The 24,671-nt window shown below is 35.0% G+C and overlaps 2 protein-coding genes across 11 annotated transcripts in view; one reads left to right on the top strand and one right to left on the bottom strand.

Annotated features, from left to right (window-relative positions):
- Nucleotides 1-13,492, top strand: part of Gr10 (gustatory receptor 10) — a 34,941-nt gene extending 21,449 nt beyond the window's left edge. For 7 of the 10 annotated variants that reach the window (XM_083051615.1, XM_083051616.1, XM_083051613.1 and 4 more), the window contains one exon: nt 5,575-8,113. In XM_083051615.1, the coding sequence (XP_082907741.1) occupies nt 5,575-5,964 (390 nt within the window). In that variant the 3' untranslated portion in view covers nt 5,965-8,113. Of the gene's footprint in view, nt 1-5,574; nt 8,115-13,368 lie in introns of those variants that run through there. The other 3 variants (XM_083051619.1, XM_083051618.1, XM_083051617.1) reach the window with 3 other exon arrangements.
- LOC145943779 (mitogen-activated protein kinase 15) lies at nt 9,203-20,341 on the bottom strand. Its single transcript, XM_083051600.1, has 11 exons — nt 20,049-20,341; nt 18,711-18,930; nt 18,426-18,556; nt 17,901-18,076; nt 16,159-16,298; nt 15,854-16,046; nt 14,975-15,115; nt 14,519-14,610; nt 14,312-14,440; nt 13,447-13,625; nt 9,203-12,189 (listed from the first exon to the last, which is right to left on the bottom strand). Exons 1-11 carry the CDS (start codon nt 20,136-20,138, stop codon nt 11,548-11,550), a joined length of 2,133 nt encoding a protein of 710 aa, XP_082907726.1. The 5' UTR covers nt 20,139-20,341; the 3' UTR covers nt 9,203-11,547.
- Between the last annotated feature and the right edge of the window lie 4,330 nt (nt 20,342-24,671).

Raw genomic sequence — 24,671 nt, 5'->3', positions numbered from 1 at the left:
CATTCTACACAACTTTTAAATTGATCTTTAATGCGACCTTTACCATGGATAGAATAAATGGCAAATGAATCCTTCCACTGGCACGTTATTTAAATGAATAATGTTATATAACTTGAGCTTTTTTATATTCTTCTCTTTCTATTTTATACTCGCGCGATTACAATAATTTTAAAAGAAAAGACTATATAAATTTGAAGTTAATCTGAGATTACAGATTTTCGCAAATAGTTTATATACAGTTATTTTCTGCTTTAAGAAGACCATTTTTTTAATTTACGACAAATCAATTCTTAAAGCCCGTCCTTATAAAGTCCCATGTTTGTGAAAATATGTTATCACATATTTTCCCTTTCTCCAATTTTCTTGATGAAATTCTAGGAATCAAAGCAATGAAAAACTTAATAACAGCGCTCTTGCCATGAACATTTTTACTTTTTCTTATTTCGAGATGTACTGCTTTACAGAGCTTTACAAGAACTGAGTTTAAAAAATTCTTTTATCGTTTTGTCATAAATTTATATCTTTCAAACTTATTCATCACGATCATATCTCGAAATAAAACTGAAAGAAATCGAATTTCGCGGTAATATCTCTAAGATGTTTTCTCTTCGTGGATTTATGTCAGTTTTTTATTTCAGAAATTCGGTGAGAAGTAAGTTTTTCGAGTTAATAGTTAACTATAACATTTGAATAAATATTGTATCGCCAGATCGGTAATGCGATGTAATAAAAACTTATACAAGGCCAGTAAGAACTCAAACTTATCGAGGACATAATATATAATTTGTATATATTTGGATATAATATCGATCTTTTCGTGGTGTCATACATTAAGACTATTTATAAAAATGTAGTAGATGTGTAGCCGGTATATTATAATAATAAAATCGTGATGATAAGCAGTGATAGAAATCGTGTGTATATTTAATTCTCCGAACTGTCTCAAACGTACGTGTATAATTATAATTATTGCAATTATCAACGCGAGGGAATAATAAAACTGAGACTCAATATTAAATAATAAAGCAAATAACATAACATAAAACAGAGATGAATAACTTTTGTTATTTATGTAATTTTTATATAATTGAAATTTTTTGGGAAACAAATTAAGAATAATAAAATATATTTTGTATTCAATTTTCGCGTATATATAATCTATTGCGAGAAAATTTAAGAGTAGCTGCTTAATTAAAATTCGATAGAATCGATATTGTGATTAAATTATTAACTTGACTGATTTTAATTATTTTTTGAATTGTTCGTTTTGGAATATCGGCTGGGATATTTAACAAAGATTTAATATAATCCGTTTTGCAAAGTATCGGATACTAATCTCTTACACCTTATGTGTAGCGTCTGACTTGAAAGTCTCTCACGATATATGAATAATGATCTCGATAATATTTAATATATAGATTTTAAAGCCGACCCTTTCATTTTCAATAGCTTATTATTTAAAAACGATAATATGTTTACTGGAAGCTAAAATATTATCGATATATATATAATATATAATATTATATATAATATTTTAAGATATTCTATTTTGTTTAAACATTAGAATTAAATATCCAATCAAAAAACTAAGTTATACAACAAGTTAAAGATTTTAGATCGGAGACCAAAATTTAATGATAATGCGTGAAAATATTATAGATGATATCCTAAATCTCTCTTTTATAATACTAATTTAAATTATATTAAATTATATAACATAATTGATTATTAAGCAATTATTGTAAACGACCCAACTGGCTTAATTGATCTTTATTAATTCGATATCATATATAAATATATAGACAAGTATAGACAGGATAAATATACAGGCGGTCTGTATATTTATATATGATATCGAATTAATAAAGATCAATTAAGCCAGTTGGGTCGTTTACAATAATTGCTTAATTTTATTCTTCACTGGCGACACAAAAATACTCTTATAATTGATTATCTTCCTGCCTATAATTTAATGAAATTACCTTTGTAATTCGATAAAATAAAAGTAGCATATTTGCAATTATCGCAATAAATTACAGTGACTATAACGAATATTTTTGCTATACGCTATTGAATCTCTGAAATTCCACGCGTAAAACCGCAATCAATACCGCGATTTTATAACGGATTTTTTTTTTAAGCGGACAATTCAATTTTAATACTTTTTCACGCCTATTTCTTTCTTGGTGTCAATTAGAATTTCCGTTACAAAGTGTAACTTTCTGCACTAAACAGATTGCCATGGTACTCGCTTTCAAAGAGCTGCTCTCATTGTAAAATTCCTCTTACAGCTCTTTTATTTTCTTGAGGCAAATTTGCTGTTGAAACCAGATTTAATTTACTTCCTTTCGTACATAAGAGAGACCTATATGATAAGCGAGACAAAAATTTCCGGCCGGAATTTCAAGTATTTAAACTATAACAGTAAAGTAAACTCAAGTTAATTAATCCATTTATATTACAACGCGAGAGAACCGCGTATACCAAGCAAAAAAGCAATGCGCAGTTAAATACGGAATATTTTTGTTACGTGTCCTTCATTCCACGTCAAGTGTTTAGTCTAATTTTTCTTAATTCAAACTTTCTGCTATATAAGTACTGTCTGTGCAATATTTCGAACATATTTTTATTACGGCCAAACTAATTCGAGCTTTTCAAAAATTCGTCCGCTTTTCATCGCGCAATTCATAAACATTTCTTTTTAAAACATGTCTGGTTATAAAGAGCAATTAAAATTATGAAATTTAAATTATTTCTCGAAAGATTTAAAAGCTCAAAAATCTCGCAGTATTTTCCCTAATTTCTACCGGATATTATACAGAACATATATATGTACATTTCATAACAACGGCTTGCAAAATATCGTTATATTGCAAAGTTAATATTTTACAAAAAAAGTCGATTGAAATAAACAACTCATATTTTTATATAAAAAAACCAATACGGCACGCAATACGTATATATACGTGCAATATTGTACCTTGAGTACATATATGCACGAGAGATTCGCAAATTCTATATATTGCTATACGTTACTTGTTCAAATTATTAATTTTATTCCATATACGCCAGAATCGCGTATTCATATTTCATATTGTTAGTTTATTCAACCCCGTGGGACACAATTAACTATGTTCCCATTTTCCTATATACATCTGACATAATATTTATCACCTCGAATTTTATATGCATCTCAATTAATGTATATATATATATATATATATATATATATATATATATATGTCATGTTATATTAATTATAAAATACAAATAAGAGATATTTTTCTGTATCTGAGTTCTGTATTATCAAGTTTTTATATTCATACGTATTATATATACAATTATTGTTATATATTAGATATAAATGATATAATGTTTCACTATTTTCTTTTTAATTTATCGTGCATATTCAAGAGCGTATAAAAATAATGTAAAGTTAAAATATATATTCTACGAAAGATAAAATTTTCATTTTTTTATGTAATATACTTTTTATGTTCTTTGTTATTTCATAAATTTGAGCAATGCAGGAAATTGGGATGGAATTTTTCCGTGAATGGAGAGATGCTGTTGGGGTTTGGATGAAGTCCCTTAACTCCAGCGAAGTTGAAAATATGCAATACGGCTTCGGCTAAAAGTCGGTTCCACTGCAACGTTTCCGTAAAAAGAGATATATAACGAAATTGAAAAAAATGTAGTTATGTATATCGTCGTAAAAAAACTTCTATATAACGGGAATTAAAACAGTCATTTATAATAAGGGGAAGATATAGCATTTCTACGTGATAATAAAATAGGATCTGCGTCTGCGTTTTTACATGAATAGTTTCCTTCAAAATTTATTTTAAAAAGGTCAGACCTAAACAAAAAAAAAAAAATATATATATATATGGACAAATTCTTGCGTTATATGCGTCAATTCGATATATGCACGAGCGCAACAGATGCATATGGATTACGAGAGAATATTCGATGATGCGGTTTAAACAAAAATTGCAATAAAACTTGTCAGCCTTGATTTTTTTGTAAAAATCTCGAAACGAGGATTGTAAACCCGCAATATAAACACATAAATCGTGCTTATTACACGTATTCGTGAAATATGAAGTATATGATTGACGCCCAATTGCAGCGATCACGGGCGACAATGCATCAAATTCAATCGGGAATAATTACAAGTGCATTTTTCCGCGATCATTAATTACGCGAGCGATTAACTGCAATTTGTACTCGCGTGCATACATCCATGTAACAATAATGTCAAAAATGTTTACAATAAATTATTCCACACAAAGCGCTTGAAATTTGTTAATTAAATTCACAATTAGACAACGTGTATGTGCAGTTCGTTATCGAATGTCGTGATAAAATAATTTATACATCGTCCAATACAGGTGCGCGAGGAAAGCTCGGACCAACGTTGTCATGCGTCCCCCGTCGCATATTCATGCACTTTTTATATGCACGAGGCATTTTACGGTAACATATACATTCGCGCACACGTTTGCACGTGAAATTGGGCAAAGGATAAACGCACGCATCCAATATCGGTGGATTATTCTGAAATACAGAGGGTGTCTCCGTCATGGAATTTATATGACCGGCGAGTAACCCCGCGCAATTTACGAATTCACGTACTAGGGTACGCACAAGAGTATCGTGTGATTCCATCAAGTGACCCAATATGAATTCCCCGCGTAAGCATGCGAAATTATAGCGCGCGCGTGACAAGTTTACGCGACGCGATTTGTATCGCGAGTCGCAGCATCTCGTCCGGCAAGGAAATTCATTCATCGAATATACGAAAGAAAATAAAAATTCACGAAATTTCGTAACGACGTATGATCGCGGTTTTAGTTGCCCTTATTTGATTAATCATAATCAATTTCGCATTATATTACGATCATCCTGATTATTATTATTATTTCGATAAAATCATTAAAGCGATAATGAGTATACTGAACGCTTAATGCAATCCATCGGTTTACTATCCATAATGAAATCTGGATTAATTAATGGTCGGATTTTAACTGATGTTTGATTAAGAATTAGGAGCTGGGAAAATCTGCTTCCAAAATCTCTCAAATAAATCCACAAGCTATAAAGACGTTATATGAGGCGGCATAAATGCACGACGTAAAGCGAGAGCATTATTATTGAATCACAGAGCTATACCGGTGTGACCTCACCGCATAAATGGATCAAGATAATAGAATTATAATACAGCTATGCAGCACAATTCACGTTGCATTATCGACGCGAAATTCTAGTAGTAAGTATAGGAGTATCTCAATATCTATCCGCTCAATTAGGCAGCTCGACGTATATTAATTACGGGTGAAGGAAAGTCGCGTCATTTTTTCTGCTTCGTCCCAAACTGATGGTTTTCACAATTACTGTTTCTCGTAAGATTCTTATTTCATTCAGCTATATCGACTGTACAAATCCACAACGACGCTTCTTCTCCATCAATTTAATCCGGCTGGACGCGAGCTGACACTCTTGCGGCCATCAATTTCATCTCTCGCGAGGATCTCGTAGTCGAAAGCCGATCGGTCTTTGGCACTGTTGCAGAGCGCGATGATCGATGACGCCTGCGGTGGATGCAGCGTGCCGGCTGTCAACGGCGGCGCGCGTCGCGGTCTGTTGCATCAGCGAAGAATGCTGCCCGGATGCGGCTGCGGTATTCCCATGCGCGGGAATCGCAACGCCGTCCTGGCGTTACGACGCACCGCGACGTCCAGCAGCGGCTACGACACCTTCTACAGCCGTCACAGTCCGCACTTGCATTGCTACATGCTGAGGAGCATCCGCGACGCGCCGCGGCCGCAGGTCAATCCGCCGGAAATTTCCGACCTCAGGCGAGACCAGCAGCGAAAGTATGACGAGAACAACGGGTTGGAGACCAGCCAACCCCGGCCGAGCACCCTGTGCACCACGGACGAGCGACGTCCTTGTCCTTGAACCTGAGGGGTTTCGAAGGGATAACCGGATGCGCGACGCTACATGTTTTTATGTACGATTTTTATTCCTCTGCGATGTATCTAAATATGTGCATATATATATATATATATATATATATATATATATATTCGCATAATATTGTGTATACGTAATATATGACGAGAAAATCATTTTTGTTACGACGCTAATCTCAAGTTTATTTCATCGGGGAATTTTTGGCCTTGCGCTTTCATCGCACACATTGCCGGATATCACGATGATTCGTAATAGATTTAATGTAAATAAATAGTGAATTAAGTCTCATTTCGCACAAGTTGGAAGTCTCTCGGATTTACCAAGATTACCACTTGTATCACGTATACGACGTTAAACGTGGTGCTCGCAAGAGATTCAATTTTGCAAAAGTGATACAATTTTATAGGGGATGTATCCTCCTGAGAAATTTCTGTATGTTCCGATAGTTATAGCTACGAACACAATGAACCGAAAGCTATCAAGCGTTATATATGCAACGAACGTGAAATGCGCTCTACTCTATTGACTACTCGTTGAAGTTTTATTTCTGACTGACTGCGATATACAGTTTGCAGAGTTATGAATTGAGATTCGATGGGACCAAACGGAACGAAAATTAATCAACTTCTCGTGACAGGCTTATTTGTTAATATCTTCTAAAATAGGAATCAGCAAAGTATTCGAAAAATTTATGTTTAGAAACAAGAGATTAAAGTCTCTGTCGTTCTTTTCGAACATAAAGTCAAACTTGATGTTCGAAAAGAAAGACAGAGCCTACGATAACTTTATATCAAGGGCTCCAAAATTGCTCTGTGAGTGAAAAACATGGTATGACTGTATTCTAATACGATATACGACACCTCGGCAATTCGGTACATGGAGATATACATATGTCTGGCTAAAACGCATTTTTTCTACTGAAGCGCGAAATATCTGTCTCGCTTGAAACATAAGCATAAAATTTTATTAAGCTTATCTGCTCATGTTGTTCATGTTGCATTTCGTGTTGAACATACGTGTAACTGTATGTGCTAATAGCATTTTCGTTAGCGTTAATTAATCATAAGTCACTGTTAGCGTGATTATCGTATGTAGTACATCTTCGTTATTTGTCATCATCAGTGATAATCAGCTGTAATTGTCCCTAATACGTGTCGGAGTAGATTGGCACTAAAGTGGGAAAGTGAAGGCACAGTTTGTTGCGGAATCGTCAAATCAAATATGAATTTTTCTCTGCGTAAACTCTCTAGGAGGCTAGATACGCAAGGCGAATATTTTGTCATATTTTTTTAACACAATATACGCCAGGAATATTTAAATCAAGGAGATATGTGTCAATCGCAAACCAATGTCGCGCGTATCGTTCCTCGTCTCTCGTGATCGTTTTACTGCAAATGATTTTTTTTCACCAACTACGTATGAATGATTCACGAGAGCGTGCGAGATATCGTTTGATACTGCGAGAACGAGCTTTTTAGTTGATAATAGCTGTTAGAATGCTGCGGGAAAAAGAGAATGGCGAGTCGGAAGCCCTATATACATACCATATAATAGTACCGCTGATAAATGATGGGACGACTATTAATTAATCGCTCTTTGAGAAGTCTCGACGGGAGAAAAGTACGTTGTAAAAGTAGGAAAAGAAGGGAGTACAGGAATAAAATAAAATGATTCGAAACGCGTCGGTGACTGTCTGGCGCTCGTTATCGTTAATGGTGAGACTACCACTTTAATTCCAGATAGATCAATTTTCTACGGGGAATTATTGAAGACACCTCGCCAATAATACACATCGCGTGTGTGCGTTCTGTAAATATTTGGTCGTCGCAAATGAATTTCCTTCACGCGACAAGACACATGATAAAACAGAACGTATTTCAATTAACCAACTTGGAAATTTCGATAAGTCATAATAAAGCATTAAAATGAGACTTTCTTTACGCGTCGAAAATCTTTGACCTTTCGCCTGGCGAAGGTCGATACATCGAAGGGCTGCTAGAATTGTAACTACTGAAAGGTTGCGGGTTTCAAACGCTGTAAATTATATCTACGTGTATTTTCAATAAAAAATGGCTGAAAATTGTTGGATAAATTGTGTCGAGTAAATTATACATTAATATTTTCCATTGTCACAACTCTTAGAAAAATGCCTACAAAAATTCAAAATATTATTAAAAGTCTTCCTCTAGCACATATTATTTCCGCAAAATGCATTTGAATAATGTGAAGAGAGACTTAATTATATTAATTATGTTATGTTTAAAAAACGACAATTATGACTATATACTTTTTCCTTAAGAATAGGAAAACTCAAGCTAAGAACGGAAAGAACGGAAGAAGTTTTATCTTTTCGATTTCCGTCTTTATTACCTCCATTAGCATTTACCCCTCGCAAAGTTCCGGTTGTTAAATGACCCGTGACATTGAAACAATTCGGTAATTTTATGACGGTTTTTATCAAGGCGCTCTTTTTCCTATACCAGCTCGATTTTATCGTGACACATCGATAAATGTTCTTGATAAGACGCTATGAGATTCGTAAATGTGCGACAATTAATAATAATTGTCACGAAAGAGTGAGCAGGTGGATGGAGCAATTTTTTTACGCTCTTTATGATCTGATTATTTAGAGATTCGGTGACATAGAGGATATGAGCTTGGTGGAAAACAAGCAGAATATGAAGGCGTAGCGTTTACAGCATGAATATGAAATAGCTCGGGATTTTGCTCGCCTCAGTGGATGGCATGCAAGGCATGGACCGAGAGGATCTCTCATGTTTCAGCTCTTTCACGCCGACCCACGCCGAGTCGTTGGAGCCTCGGAATTGGTACGACAGGAAATACGGTTGAAAACCGTCGGAAGCTAGCGCGACTCGACCGACCGCAACGATGGTTTACTTAGATCGCAGTTTATAAAGCGCACAGAGAACGATCCGGTAGTTTGCTGTAAAGAGACGCTTTATATGTGGAGAGTTTGTATATAGATTTTTCTGAAACATCTCTCCTATATCCTCCGATCGTATATTGCCTAGGTCAAGGAGTCAATTTTATTAATGGCTAATAAAAAAAAACAAAGTTTCATCTGTTGATGCGTATAAAATTATTTGATAAATAATTTGTAGAAAATTTTGCATTTTATTAAGATTTAGAAAATCTTAGAAAAATCTTATCTATGAATTAATAGATAAATTATTAAAACAGCTCGTTTATATGTTCGTGAATAGTGAGAAGGGCTGGGGAATATTTTAAATGCCAACATTAACGATAAAAACTCGTAAACTTCGTCTATGCGCAAGTGTGTAGTTATCTCACTTCATTAAAAGATTAAAGATGAGGAAAATTAAAAGACTATAAAAATATTTGTATACACTTTACGCTGATAGGGAGGCAAATTATGAATGCGTGACTTTCCAAGAAAATTCTTGTTTAACTCATCTGCTCTTTACAAAAAAAAACTTTCTCGAAAGAACGTGTAATTATTAAAAGAAAAATAAGATAGGTCCTTTAAATGAACTCATGGTATAATATGAGCAGTATGCGTTTGCATATGTACGGAATATCTCTCCATGAGACGAAGATATCAAAGGAAGGAAAAGAGATGGATTTTAGCGAAAAGGCTAAAAAAGAAGTCGATGTGTATATTATCATGCAATGAAATGCCCTTAGCGAGGAACATAGACGAGAGGCAGACAAGATCCGTTTTCACTCTCCTCTAAGCTCATCTTGCAGATGATGGGAACCTCGTCCAGCTAGCGTTCTCGCACACGTCCGGGGGAAAATGAAAACGGATCCGATTTTCGTTTAACAAAAGACGGACGTAACTCTCTCTTCATCGGGGAAAGCTATTGACGGTTCAATGGATAAAGAGAACTCAATTAGTCTCGGCCGAGTAATTCAGATCTGAGATGTCAGTTGCAGTCTCTAATAGCTTTCTCGATTCACACGATCTATCCCATAGGGATTGGAATTAATAGCAATATTCATGAGCCCGTATTCCGATCGCGTGTGCAACGCGAAAATTTGAATCCGAACAGAATAATTTTGAATTTAAATTGATTTCGAATTGACAGTGTTAAACAGGAACCCGAGAACCTTTAACAATCGCTCTCTTCACATATACATATATATGAAACACACGTTATAATCAAAGGTGTAAAATCTTTGATTAAAAATTAATTGATTGATTGGGAAAATAGCTAATCCTATAATATATAACTGGATATAATTGGACATGTTCGTTTTCTTTACTAAAACTTTATTCTCTCACGACACGTATAGTATACACGAGAGTCTGAACGCTGTCGAGCGTCGCTGACAAAAAAGTACCACGACACCAAGTATGTACAATGAGTACAATGAGATTTGTATACTAAATCGACGGATATCGCGTGTATATGTGTATGTGTATACGTGTTCCACATATATATCCGCGTCGTATAAATAAAATATTATAGAAAAATGTGTGTCACGCGCGCATTCCACTATATGGCCCCACATGAATCGACTTGCATTGTGCGCGCGTTTACCTTATATCCTACACTCCTACGTGTTTTTCGAATTTCTACGGAGTGAATTCTGCGAATTCTGCCCTCTACTTTACCCTTGCTCTTCCTTTGTTAAGATGAATGTCTCTTTCCCTTCCGGAATTGGAGAAAGAATTCGATCTCTTATTTGATCTCGTTATTGTCGCATTTTCGTTATCGAAAAGGGGAAAGAGAATGTTTCACGGCGCTTATCTCCCGCTTCCCTTATTCCAATATTTTACGCGGTATAAAAAGTTGAGGTAGTCGTAGTAGCCTTACAGATCGTATTTGCCTCCGAACTTTGATGTTTATGGGGCCGTTCTTGGCCGATCGATTATCCCCGTAAGAACATGCCCGAAGCATCGACTGCGCGGTTTGATAGCATTAATTATTCATTTACTTCGTGCAAAATTTGCTTATTTACTTAGGAACCTTACTCGTTCGCGCGAGGCGGCTTGTTTCTTACATGATGAACGAACGAACTCTGGACGAAAGAGCTCTTTGCGACGATCGTCGGTTTCTTATCGCGAAATTATTAATTCCGACAGTTTTTCTCTTTGTTCTCTTGTTGTAAAATTATTATTTACAATATTGCAGTTAGTAAATTATAAAACAAAATATTATATATATATTTACCAGAAAAGTTGGTTTATCAAATATATAAATTGTAATTGTCAAAAAATTGATTTAGAAAAGGGACTTAGAGACGGAAACATATAGGAAACCACATAAAACGTTACACGTTTTGTATCTCCTCTGGCGTAAATTGAGAGAAAGAGAGAGAAAGAGAGAGAGAGAGATTTGAACCGCAAATTTATCTCGCTGAATACGATTGCAAACTCTCCACAAAAGTCCTCGGGACATTCAATCGTATCCTCGCGGTCGAAATCCCACTGAAAGGACTCGTGTACATGCTCGAAACTTTCACGCATCTCGCTCCCGAATCCCGCGGGATCTCGTCGGAGAAGAAGAAGCAGAGCGATCGTCACGCGATTGTCTCGTCTAATTTTCGTTCTTCCATGAGAGAAACTCGCCCACCGCACGCTTACCAGTTTACAGTCCCGTTACAGAGATCCTTGTAGATCGACGCCGCTATCACGCCGTGATTCTGATTGTGACTGTTCAGAAACCCCGCTCTGTCGCACGTCGTCGTCGACGATCTCTTCTGGAAGCTGCAGCCACTATCGAAACTGTGCCTCGTCTGTAACCGGCTCACCTGATTGCGTGCCGCGCTTTTCACACGATTGTTGATCGTCTCGGTATCCGCACTGGTGCACGATCTATCGACGAGGTTGCTCCTGTTCTGGCAGGACACGCGATTTCGTTCACGAAGATGCTGCTGCGTCGGCAATGGCATCGTTTGATTTAGGTAGTTGCGGATGGTCTGATGATGACTGACGACATACGGCGACTCCGGGCTGCTGATTCCTCCGGTCCTCGTCCTCGCAAAGTGTCTTGTGATGTTGTTGGGCATCAGCGATTGCCCGATACCTTTCGGACTCTCGTCGATCCTGATTGACTTCGCCGGTATCGTTCTAGGTCGATGATCTAGGTCGCCGCGGCAATGAGCGGTCGCTGAGGTGAGAAGTCTCGGTGCATGAGCGAAGATCTGCTGTCTACAGGCCCGTCGCAGTTTGGCGCGAGGTGCCGATACCGCTAATTGATTCAATCTGCTTCCGGCACCGCGCTGAAATTGGACAATTTTCAAATCGGAGACAGACCCCTATCAGGCGCACAGTATCGCGAAAATCATTATCGCGACGCACGCGATACATGGCGACGCTGCGGCCTTGATATAAGGTAATTAGCGGGTCTGCTTGCGTGTGATGGGTGTGCGATGAAGCGGACGAGCAGATGACGCGGGAGATTTCCGGATAATAGCTCGCATTTACCGCAAACTCCAAGTTTGCGTTAGCACTAATGTATTAAACCTTCCTTTAAATTGCTTTTTCCTCGAACATGTGCACCGTGAAAGTAAAATAATTTTCATATATCAACAAAAATGTGAACGATTGTATAAGTTGACAAGTATATCATTATACATATACGATAAAAAATGTCTATATATTTTTATTATGTATTTATCATATATACATATATGATAAATTAATATATAATATATATATATGTTTATTATTTATTTATCATATATATGATAAATTTCTTTCTATATAATATTGGTACGATATGCAAGCATACCAACATCATTAACATAAAGTAGAAAAATGATGCCGGTTGGAGATTTTGCAAATAGTACATATCTGTCAGACATACAAGAGTGCGATTGCTATTTCAGTTACTAGGTAATGCGATCATAAATTTTTATCGCTACTAAACAAAAGAATACCGACGTTAGATATGAAACGCGTCTACGTATCTGCAGTTCTAGGAAACATGTAGATAAGTATGACAAACTGCATGTTGTCATTTTCTTCTTTATATGCATGACAAAGGCTCGGAACACGGCGCGTTTAATCTCGCGCTTAATAATGTGCCATCAAAACGGACCGCAGCATTTTCAGCGTTAAGAATTTTTTTTTTAATACAACGAAATAGTATTTAATGCGTTAGAAATGTAAATTTATCATTATCGTTATTTATTTTCATATTGAAATAAATAAATTGTCAAAATTCTATTAATTGCGTGTAAGTTTTGATGACCACGTTACTGCGAAGCTAAAGGGTTTCACTCGTAAACGAGTATCGAAGCGCGGTGAACAACATGCATAAATTAGAGTTGCATGCAATTTGTTAGGTGATGCATGGATCAGTAGTTACAGTACCTACTAAACGCAAATCCCACGCGACATGTAGCCTGTAATAACAGAATTCTCCGTTTACCTTCTTGCATAATGTGAACCGCGAGAAGACGGTGAAGCGCGAAAGAGCAAACACCGAAATCAGACAGAGAAGCGAAATGAGAGAATTACAAGATTACGCTCACCATTGTTATCTGATCAGACTGTATGGAACGCTGGGACTTTGACAACTGCGACCGCTGCTGCTGCTGCTGCTGCTGCTGCTGCTGATTAAGATAGAAACAGCTTTTGGCTGCCGCTGGAGGTACATTTCTCAGGCTGCTGTTTGTCAAGTTACAAGCGTACTGCGTTGCTACGTTCCTGACTGTCAATCGACCGCAAATGCAGAGATGGAAACTTATTTGTAAGCGGATAATAATATCTGACGAGTGCAGAATTCAGTTTCGACAGTGTTACAGACACACGCCAATTAATAAGCTCCATATTTATTCGTAACAATTAATGATTCGAGATGTAACGAGCAATTAATTGGAAGCAACGAGAATCGCCCGAGGTGGATATTATCGCGTCTACAAAATGTATTTTTCTGTCGTTCAATAATAATTGAAAATTGATAACTTTGTTAAGTACAAATTAATTCCGAGCAAACAATACGTGGATAAAAGGATAATACGGCAATATCTGGGTCATCTCGTATATACATCGAAAAAAACAAGTGCAAAAGGAGTCTTTGCACGCCGGAGAAAAGATTTACGAGATAACGATATATATGTAGGACGATGGTATATACTTGGCGAAATTACGTGGGCGGACGTGATCGTGCGATGTTGAACGATAATCAGAGCAATCTATTTTCCTGAGTCCGTTCAGGAAAATGCTATTTGTTTTAATTGAAACTTTCGAATCGCGCGTAGGCGTTTAGAATAAGAAAAGGTATCGCGCTGCGGTAAATAAACTTGTTTGAAATTGGATTAGGCGCGATTTAAGTTAAATGATTTTGAGAGAGGCTTTAAAATGAATTATAAAATGTCATTATTGTGAAATACTTACCATTATGTCGGGAATTTGTTAAAGTTTCTTGTACCGGCGCCGTAACATTTATCTGTGTTTTCGTAACGCGCGCAGTATTATCGCCTTGAGACGGCCTGATTGTCTTCCTATTTAGCAATGACGGGCACGCTGAAGATAAAAGAAATCGCTATAATAAGATTACAATAAATTTAAAAAAATATTATTTAATTAATGTATTTCTCTTACCGACAATCGCGTCACCTTGGCCAATTACCGGATTACTTTTACCGGTTTCCTTCCAGATACTTTCAGATAATCGTCGTAGTCTAGACTTTGACCTGCGAAAAAGTTGTCGACGTGATAACAATTTTTAATATACGAAATATGCAGATATATTGCGCGATAATTTCCGTATCTGAATATTCATTAAAATGAAACTTTGAAAGCAAACTGGGAATCAATTGTAACACGAGAGACAGAAGAGTTTCAATATACATCCAGAGAATTGAATTCTTTTATGAGTTCTTAATCACGTTAAAGGTGCTATGCTATATGCTTCATGATAAACTAAATTAACTAATAAACTAAATCAGATGTAAATGTGAAAATCATTAAAAGCATATTTTAATAATGCAATATGATCTCGATTACGCGAGATAATAAACACCGATTGCGCGTATAAGTATACGTGTATATGCTCACATATTCTTATGCTTCCTATGTTTTTCGTCCATCATCGCGTAAAGCTTATTTCTGTATTCGTCGACGGAAAGCTGCACATCATCGCTCAGCAGCGGTATAACGCTGGAGCCTCTCTCCGGTTCGTTTCCCCTTCGGTGAAAACTATCGAAAAGGAAAGTTCTCATTTCGAAAGACGTGCTTTTACATTTTCTTTCTCTCTTTCTCTTTGTTCAAATAAAAATACAAACTACACAAAGATACAGACAAACAAATTAAACGCGAAATTTTCGCGAGAGAATTCTATTCGGAAAGATCTAATCCAGATATTTCAAGATCGATGAGATTTTTTCTTGTATGAAAGATTCTTTCTAAGAATCCAAAGAAAGAAACACATTTCCAATAACTGTTCTTTAAAAAAGTTTTCGTTGCCCCGTGTTATCGAAAATCAATATTTTCATATAACTTCTGTATGCAAATGATTCTCTAATAAAAGATAATGACAAAAATAACGGGAACGGAAAATCCTTCGCTGCGTGAAGAGCTATTAGCCTCGCGTTAAAAATTGTCAAGTAAGATAATATAGGTGTGACCTCCGAATATGACAGAATAATAATATGTTTCTTATATGTAGCAAAATGAAAGCCTATTTGAAATTTCATACTTTGAGAAAAATGATTGTTTTATGCTCTTTGCATGCGTTTACAAATAATAAATTACAAACAATAAATAACAAATTACAAGCAATCGACTATCAGAAAAGATTAATTAGATTTTTTTTTAATTAAATAATTCTGCATAAATAAGAAATTTAATTTTACCAAAAAAAATAAATAAATTCTTGTTTCTTTAAACTTACTTAGCTTCTTCAAAATTATATGTATATATGACAAATGCACTCACTCGGCGACGTAGAGATGTTCTAACGCTTCGACGGCGGTGAGCCGTTGTGTAGGGTTAAAGACTATCAAATTGCTGATAAGATCCAAAGCTTTCTCCGACACTTCTGGCAGTAAATCTTTTAGAGCTCTTCTAGGACCATTAGGTGTTTTCTCCAACAGATTGGTTCCGTAACCGGCGCTGACCGATATTAGATCTGAAAAAATAATCCGCAAGTAGTGCAGCCGTTTTCTTTTTTTTTCTCTTCCTTTTTCTCGTTTTTTTTTTTTTTATCTCTTTACTACCAAAAGAGCTCTGGGAAAAATTACCTTCGTCTGTCGGCGGGGGCAGGGTCGCCATTATTCTTTCGACTTGGTTTATCGTCGATGAACCGGGAAAGAGCGGCTTCCCCAGCAGCATTTCGCCGAGAATACAGCCTAAAGACCACATATCTATTCCCCTTGTATACCTGAGAACATTCGTATTGTCGCGAATAAAATCTGATTCCCGCAATTTTGCAGATAAAAGAAACCTAGAAAATTTAAGGGCTGACGTTAAAGTCTGCGCACTTATGAAATAAAAATATGAGACATATATCCTCGATATATATATATATATATATTCTGTCAAAAAATATTAATCGCGGGCAAAGTATATATTATATATAAGAATATAAAAATATATATTTAATATATTATATCATTTACACAGCATATTAAAATTAAAATAATATTTTGTAAGTAATATAATATGTTATAAGTTATAATACTTTATAAATATGCGCCGCCTAGTGTCCGCAACGACCCAGTGTCGTTTTTTTAATATTTAAAGACTATCCAAAATTTCATCGCTTGTATATTTCGATGGATTTTTCGTCTCGTCTTATAATATTAAATGTCAACCATATACTGGATCTTCTTTTATCGATAAAAGAAAATCTAGAATATGGGCCTATGTGGCCGCGAACCTTATTTGGCGCATTCTTTTATTATATTAAATAAAAGAATTTGTACGCTGGTGTCTGCTTGGTACCAAAATTTTCTGCAAACAATGCACTATCGAAATATACAAGAGAAAATTTTTGGCTCGTCTTATATAAAATATTAAAAGTCAACACTATGTCGTCGCGGACCCTTATGCGACGCATTCTTATATTATGTATATTAAATTAAAGAATTTGTACGCTGGTGTCTGCTTGGTACCAAAATATTCTGTAACCAATGTATTATCAAAATATATAAGCATAGCGCGCGCTTGTGTTGTTCTAAAGTATTTTAAACTTTTTTATATTTTTATTCCTTTTTGATGAATTAGATTATGTTTAAATTAATAATTGTAATGCCTTTCTTCTCCTTTTCTCTTTCTCTCTCGATTAAATAAAACTAAAATTTTATTCACATAATTTTTCTTAAATGACACAATGTATTTGCATAACAACCTGAATGTATTTTTATGACAACCTGATCAAAATATGTACTTTATTATCCGCCAAAGTCTTATAAATTATGTCTCAAGATTAACTTCTTAGTCAAGAACTTTTGGTAATTCCAAGAGCTTACTGTAATACCCACAATCTTGGCTTTTAACTGATGCATAAAGTACTTTAAGACTATAACCAGATTGAAAGCTCTAAATATCAGTTTGTTATAGGTGTCAATATCCATCAGGAACTTTGAATATATACTTCACATTAAGTTTAGAATCTACTATCTGAATTAATCTTTTCGATACGACGAGTGATCAAAAGATTGATTTATAATCAGTCAAACAGAAATTAGAATAGAATGCTAATTTGCAAGCTATCGTATAACGCGCGCACGATATACATGTATATTACTAATTAAATATTTAAAAAATTTTTAAATTTTGCACAGAAAAATATACACATATATTTTTAACAAAAAAAAAAAAATAACTTTATTTTAAAATGGCGTTTGTGAACGTCCTGCGAGAGAGTTTTACTCGAAACGTATCTGAACGCGAAAGATCATAAAAATGTCAGAGGGAAATAAACGTGTCAGCAACGCTGGGAGAAGGCGTCGAGGGAAATGCGTAAGCTAAATAAACGTACCTCTTTGAAGCTATGAGAATTTCTGGCGCGCGATACCACCGAGTGGCGACGTAGTCCGTCAGGGTGGGATCGCTTCCAGTCTCGCCGTCACCCTCACCGATCTGCGTCACCGACCTTGCTAGACCGAAATCTGCGATCTTGCAATGACATTGTGCATTCAGAAGCACGTTGGATGGCTGCAATAAAAAGATAACGTAAAACTCGACACGCGAAAGCAGTGAAAATGAAGAAACTGATGTAATGAAACTGCAAAAGTGAAAAGAAAATATATTTCACAAATTTTAATTTTTTTTATGATGGAGATAAGGCTCCACTATATCCAAATAAAGGATCCTTTATTTTATTTTTCTGTTTAAAAAATATGTTTTTAAAAAATGTATTCTGTACATTTAACAAATTTACTGAAATTATAATTAAAAAATGTTGTAAAGTTGTTTTCTCTTTCAAGAATTCAAAAGTTCAAGGAAGTTTAAGACTTTTTTATTATTTAATTTACGGTGTTGAAATCATAAAACTCGGCATCACCTTCAAATCTCTATGGATAACGTTGCCCGAATGTATATACTTGATCGCCTTAAAGAGTTGATACATGATGAAGACTTTATGGATGTCCTTGAGAATGTTGCCCCGCTTAATGACGTTGTGGAGATCAGTTTCTGAAGAAACGAGCCGAAATGTGTTTTAGACTAAAAGTCTGAGAATCGGTACACATAATGTGATTTTTGTGTATATGTGTGTGTGTGTGTGTGTGTGTGTATATATGTGTATTATATGTGTGTGTGCAATTTCTTCGTACCAAGTAAAACTCACCCATATATTCGAAAACGAGATAAATGTCCCGATCGTTGTTCGCCTTGTGGAGCCCGATCAGCTTTATGATATTCTCGTGATTGGCGAACGACAGTAGAAACATAATCTCGCGAAATGTGCGCTGAGCATCCGTTTGGTTTCTGAAGGCATCGAAGATCTTCTTCACCGCGACGGTGTCCTTCCTTTTCTTCTCGATCGCCTTCCATACTATACCGTAAGCCTGTAAAAAAAGTTATACGTTATGATTACGTTGAAGGAAATCTTTACGTCAAGAAATGAACAAGAACTTTTAAACTCTATCTATATTTCAATTGACTATATTTCCTAGAAGACTATATTTCCTATAGAAAAGAACTTGAAGGAATGTACATTAACGTAATTGTCTTATCGGATTTTTCATTCTCTCATTTTGTATCTTTTGTACATTCATAATTGGAAATGATTTCTGTCAAATAGTGATTATGCCGTGAAATATGAGTACACAACCGCAACGTATGAATATTGCATTATGCCAATTTGCATTATTACGATATAAATGAGATTGCCTTGCAGCCTGCCATCAGGTTTTAAATTACACAAATACATGGGAATATGTGTGTGTGTATCTGACAAAAATCGACTTATGGTACCATATGATCCGTTTGTCATCGTTGCGACGGCGACGGCTTTTAACCGCATCGCTATCGATCTGCAACTTTTCCTGGCAAGAAAGACAGTCATGACGATTATTGATATTCCTCGCGAACTGCAGAGCTTTAATTAAACTTTTTATATCGTTGAGTATCATACCATACATGTGCTAATAATCTTTTTCCTCAAGGTACTGGTTATAAAAAAATTTTAATACAGATATAGCTTGAAAAAGATGAAGCTTGAGTCTAAAGCAGATTGCATATAAAAAAGCAATGTGTAGTCCTAAATAATTTTGATAAAATAAGAGATAATTTGTTTATTATTTTTAACAAAAATCTTTAATCTCAATGCAGATAAAATTATATCTTGCTTCCAATTAATAAAAAAAACTGTCATTTATGTCTGAAATATTTATATATATATATGCATTTCGCACAACTATATACATGTCTCTCCTACAATTTACATATTTAAAAAAATTACTCGTCGCAATATGTGGAAATAAAATACAATGTAATTTCCGATGTGCGAAATTATCATTTTATATGAAACCGCAAATCTTTATTTCATTGATAAAAGATGCAAATTCGCGACCACACTCATCATGTGCAAATTTCCCTGGAGGCGCGCAAGAAAGAGGCAAAAAGCGGGAAGATAGAGACAGAAAAAAGAGAGAAAAAGAAGAGAGAAAGAGAATAACGTTACCCCTTTGCCGAGGCGCTTCACGATGTCGTACTGTTTGCTAATGTGAGCATCAATCTCGGAGACTTTCTCGACGGCCTTTTTCCCCGACATGGTCGAAACGGCGCCGACGACGGAACCTGGTGGTCGCCGATGACGCGATCCCAGGCGAGACGCGAGATTCTTGCACGAGGGTGAATTCGGGCGTACGCGGAAGGAAGTGCGAGCCGTCGCGGTGCATTCACATCTTCATACATCGGGCGGGCGGCTTTTTTTCATGCAAACCCTCGGCAGACGACAATGCGTGCTTGTGTTTACGAAATTGATGTCTGTTGCCGAGGCTACCGTGTCCACGGCTGCCAACAATGTCGCGTGACTGTCAAACGATGCGTTGCGCTCACCCGGTAGAAACCGCGCACTTCAATATAACCCGGTGGCAACGGGGTGCGTGTATATACGATACGTGTAGGTCTGACTCATCTGTAAAGGTTTTCTTTCATTGAAACGAAACGTAACATATACGATTTTGAAGACACGAAAAACACATTACATTTCGAAAATATATAAAAGTAGGAAAAAGCGAGAGATGTAAGAAGTACACACAGATCTCATATATATACTTAATTATAATAATAAGGGATACGCACAGTAACAATAAAACAGAAAGTATTTTTTTAGCTTCAGGGATTAATTAAGATAAATATCTAACATATGCTTCTTCTCTCTTTTCATATCTTATTTTAATACTAGAACAACACAAACGCGCGCTACGCGCGCGCCATTTCTCGATTTTATATAAAAAAAAATGATATTTTTATATAAAATTTGTTTAAATTTGATTAACATTTTTTGACAGAAATCAGATAATTAAATCGTTAATTTGTTAATTAAATTTTAAAATAAAAATATGTTGTAAATATTAAAAATGTTACAAATAATAATACAATTAATATGTTTACTACTTAAAACTCGAATAATATATTTCATTGTTTGCATATAACATTTATATATATAATACAATGTACTATCAAAGTATACAAGCAATAAATTTTGAATATTAAAAATCGATACTTTGTAGCAGCGGATCCTATATGGCGCAAACTTTTATTATGTATATCAAATAAAATAATTTGCACGCTCGTATCTATTTGGTATAAAAATAATCTGCAAACAACGTACTATTGAAATAAACAAGCGATAAATTATTGGCTCTTTATATTAAATAAATACGAGCATGCAAATTATTTTATATAATATACATAATATAAGTCCGCGCAGTGTAGGGTCCCCGGCTACAAAGTTTCATCTTTAACTATTCTAAAAAAAGCATAGAATTCATGGCTTGTTTTTTTAATAGTACATTTTATGCAGATTACTTTTATATCAAACAGATTCGAGAGTACAAATTTTTTCGTTTAATACGCACTTAGTATAATTCTTCGTTACAGAATTTGCGCCGTATTTTATATATTTCAACAGTACATTATCTGCACAATATGATGGTACCATCAGCCAAATACCAGCGTACAAACTTTTTGATCTAATATACGTAAAATGAATCCGCGCCGTATGGGATCCGCGGTTTAAAAATTTTAATTTTCAATTGTTTAAAGCAAGCCAAAAATTATTCTTTCATATATTTTATCATTACATTGACTGCACATTATGATGGTACCATCAGGATACCAGCGTACAAACTTTTTGATCTAATATACGTAAAATGAATCCGCGCCGTATGGGAATCGCGGTATAAATATTTTAATTTTCAATTGTTTAGAGCAAGCCAAAAATTAATCTTGTATATATTTCAACTATAAATTATATGCACATTATGATGGTACCATCAGCATACCAGCGTACAAACTTTTTGATCTAATATCGTGAAATGAAACCGCGCCGTATGGGATCCGCGGGTTAAAAATCTTAATTTTCAATTGTTTAAAGCGAGCCAAAAATTATTCCTTCATATATTTTATCATTACATTGACTGCACATTATGATGGTACCATCAGCATACCAGCGTACAAACTTTTTGATGTAATATACGTTAAATGAATTCGCGCCGTATGGGATCCGCAGTATAAAAATTTTAATTTTCAATTGTTTAAAGCAAGCCAAAAATTAATCTTGTATATATTTGAACTATATATTATATGCACATTATGATGGTACCATCAGCATACCAGCGTACAAACTTTTTGATCTAATATACGTAAAATGAATCCGCGCCGTATGGGATCCGCGGTATAAAAATTTTAATTTTCAATTGTTTAAAGCAAGCCAAAAATTAATCTTGTATATATTTCAACTATACATTATATGCACATTATGAAGGTACCATCAGCATACCAGCGTACAAACTTTTTGATCTAATATACGTAAAATGAATCCGCGCCGTATGGGATCCGCGGTTTAAAAATTTTAATTTTCAATTGTTTAAAGCGAGCCAAAAATTATTCTTTCATATATTTTATCATTACATTGACTGCACATTATGATGGTACCATCAGCATACCAGCGTACAAATTTTTGATCTAATATACGTAAAATGAATCCGCGCCGTATGGGATCCGCGGTTTAAAAATTTTATTTTTCAATTGTTTAAAGCGAGCCAAAAATTATTCTTTCATATATTTTATCATTACATTGACTGCACATTATGATGGTACCATCAGCATACCAGCGTACAAATTTTTGATCTAATATACGTAAAATAAATCCGCGCCGTATGGGATCCGCGGTTTAAAAATTTTATTTTTCAATTGTTTAAAGCAAGCCAAAAATTATTCTTTCATATATTTTATCATTACATTGACTGCACATTATGATGGTACCATCAGGATACCAGCGTACAAACTTTTTGATCTAATATACGTAAAATGAATCCGCCCCGTATGGGATCCGCGGTATAAAAATTTTAATAATCAATTGTTTAAAGCAAGCCAAAAATTAATCTTGTATATATTTGAACTATATATTATATGCACATTATGATGGTACCATCAGCATACCAGCGTACAAACTTTTTGATCTAATATCGTAAAATGAAACCGCGCCGTATGGGATTCGCGGTTTAAAAATTTTAATTTTCAATTGTTTAAAGCGAGCCAAAAATTAATCTTGTATATATTTCAACTATATATTATACGCACATTATGATGGTACCATCAGCATACCAGCGTACAAACTTTTTGATCTAATATCGTAAAATGAATCCGCGCCGTATGGGATCCGCGGTTTAAAAATTTTAATTTTCAATTGTTTAAAGCGAGCCAAAAATTATTCTTTCATATATTTTATCATTACATTGACTGCACATTATGATGGTACCATCGGCATACCAGCGTACAAACTTTTTGATCTAATATCGTAAAATGAAACCGCGCCGAATGGGATCCGCGGTTTAAAAATTTTAATTTTCAATTGTTTAAAGCGAGCCAAAAATTATTCTTTCATATATTTTATCATTACATTGACTGCACATTATGATGGTACCATCAGCATACCAGCGTACAAAGTTTTTGATCTAATGTACGTTAATTTAATCCGCGCCGTATGGGATCCGCGGTTTAAAAATTTTAATTTTAAATTGTTTAAAGCGAGCCAAAAATTATTCTTTCATATATTTTATCATTACATTGACTGCACATTATGATGGTACCATCAGCATACCAGCGTACAAACTTTTTGATCTAATATACGTAAAATGAATCCGCGCCGTATGGGATCCGCGGTTTAAAAATTTTAATTTTCAATTGTTTAAAGCGAGCCAAAAATTCTTCTTTTATATATATTAACATTACATTGACTGCACATTATGATGGTACCATCAGCATACCAGCGTACAAACTTTTTGATCTAATATCGTAAAATGAATCCGCGCCGTATGGGATCCGCGGATTAAAAATTTTAATTTTCAATTGTTTAAAGCGAGCCAAAAATTATTCTTTGATATATTTTATCATTACATTGACTGCACATTATGATGGTACCATCAGCATACCAGCGTACAAACTTTTTGATCTAATATACGTTAAATGAATCCGCGCCGTATGGGAACCGCGGTTTAAAAATTTTAATTTTCAATTGTTTAAAGCGAGCCAAAAATTATTCTTTCATATATTTTATCATTACATTGACTGCACATTATGATGGTACCATCGGCCTACCAGCGTACAAACTTTTTGATCTAATATCGTAAAATGAATCCGCGCCGTATGGGATCCGCGGTATAAAAATTTTAATTTTCAATTGTTTAAAGCAAGCCAAAAATTAATCTTGTATATATTTCAACTATACATTATATGCACATTATGATGGTACCATCAGCATACCAGCGTACAAAGTTTTTGATCTAATGTACGTTAATTTAATCCGCGCCGTATGGGATCCGCGGTTTAAAAATTTTAATTTTAAATTGTTTAAAGCGAGCCAAAAATTATTCTTTCATATATTTTATCATTACATTGACTGCACATTATGATGGTACCATCAGCATACCAGCGTACAAAGTTTTTGATCTAATATACGTTAATTTAATCCGCGCCGTATGGGATCCGCGGTTTAAAAATTTTAATTTTCAATTGTTTAAAGCGAGCCAAAAATTATTCTTTCATATATTTTATCATTACATTGACTGCACATTAT

The sequence above is a fragment of the Prenolepis imparis genome, unplaced genomic scaffold (genome assembly GCF_030444845.1).
Source record: "Prenolepis imparis isolate NDT839.2.m4 unplaced genomic scaffold, iyPreImpa1.0 SCAF_12, whole genome shotgun sequence".
In the NCBI taxonomy this organism is placed as follows: domain Eukaryota; kingdom Metazoa; phylum Arthropoda; class Insecta; order Hymenoptera; family Formicidae; genus Prenolepis; species Prenolepis imparis.
Note: the sequence above shows the minus strand (reverse complement) of the source record. Positions and strands in the feature narration are given on the sequence as shown.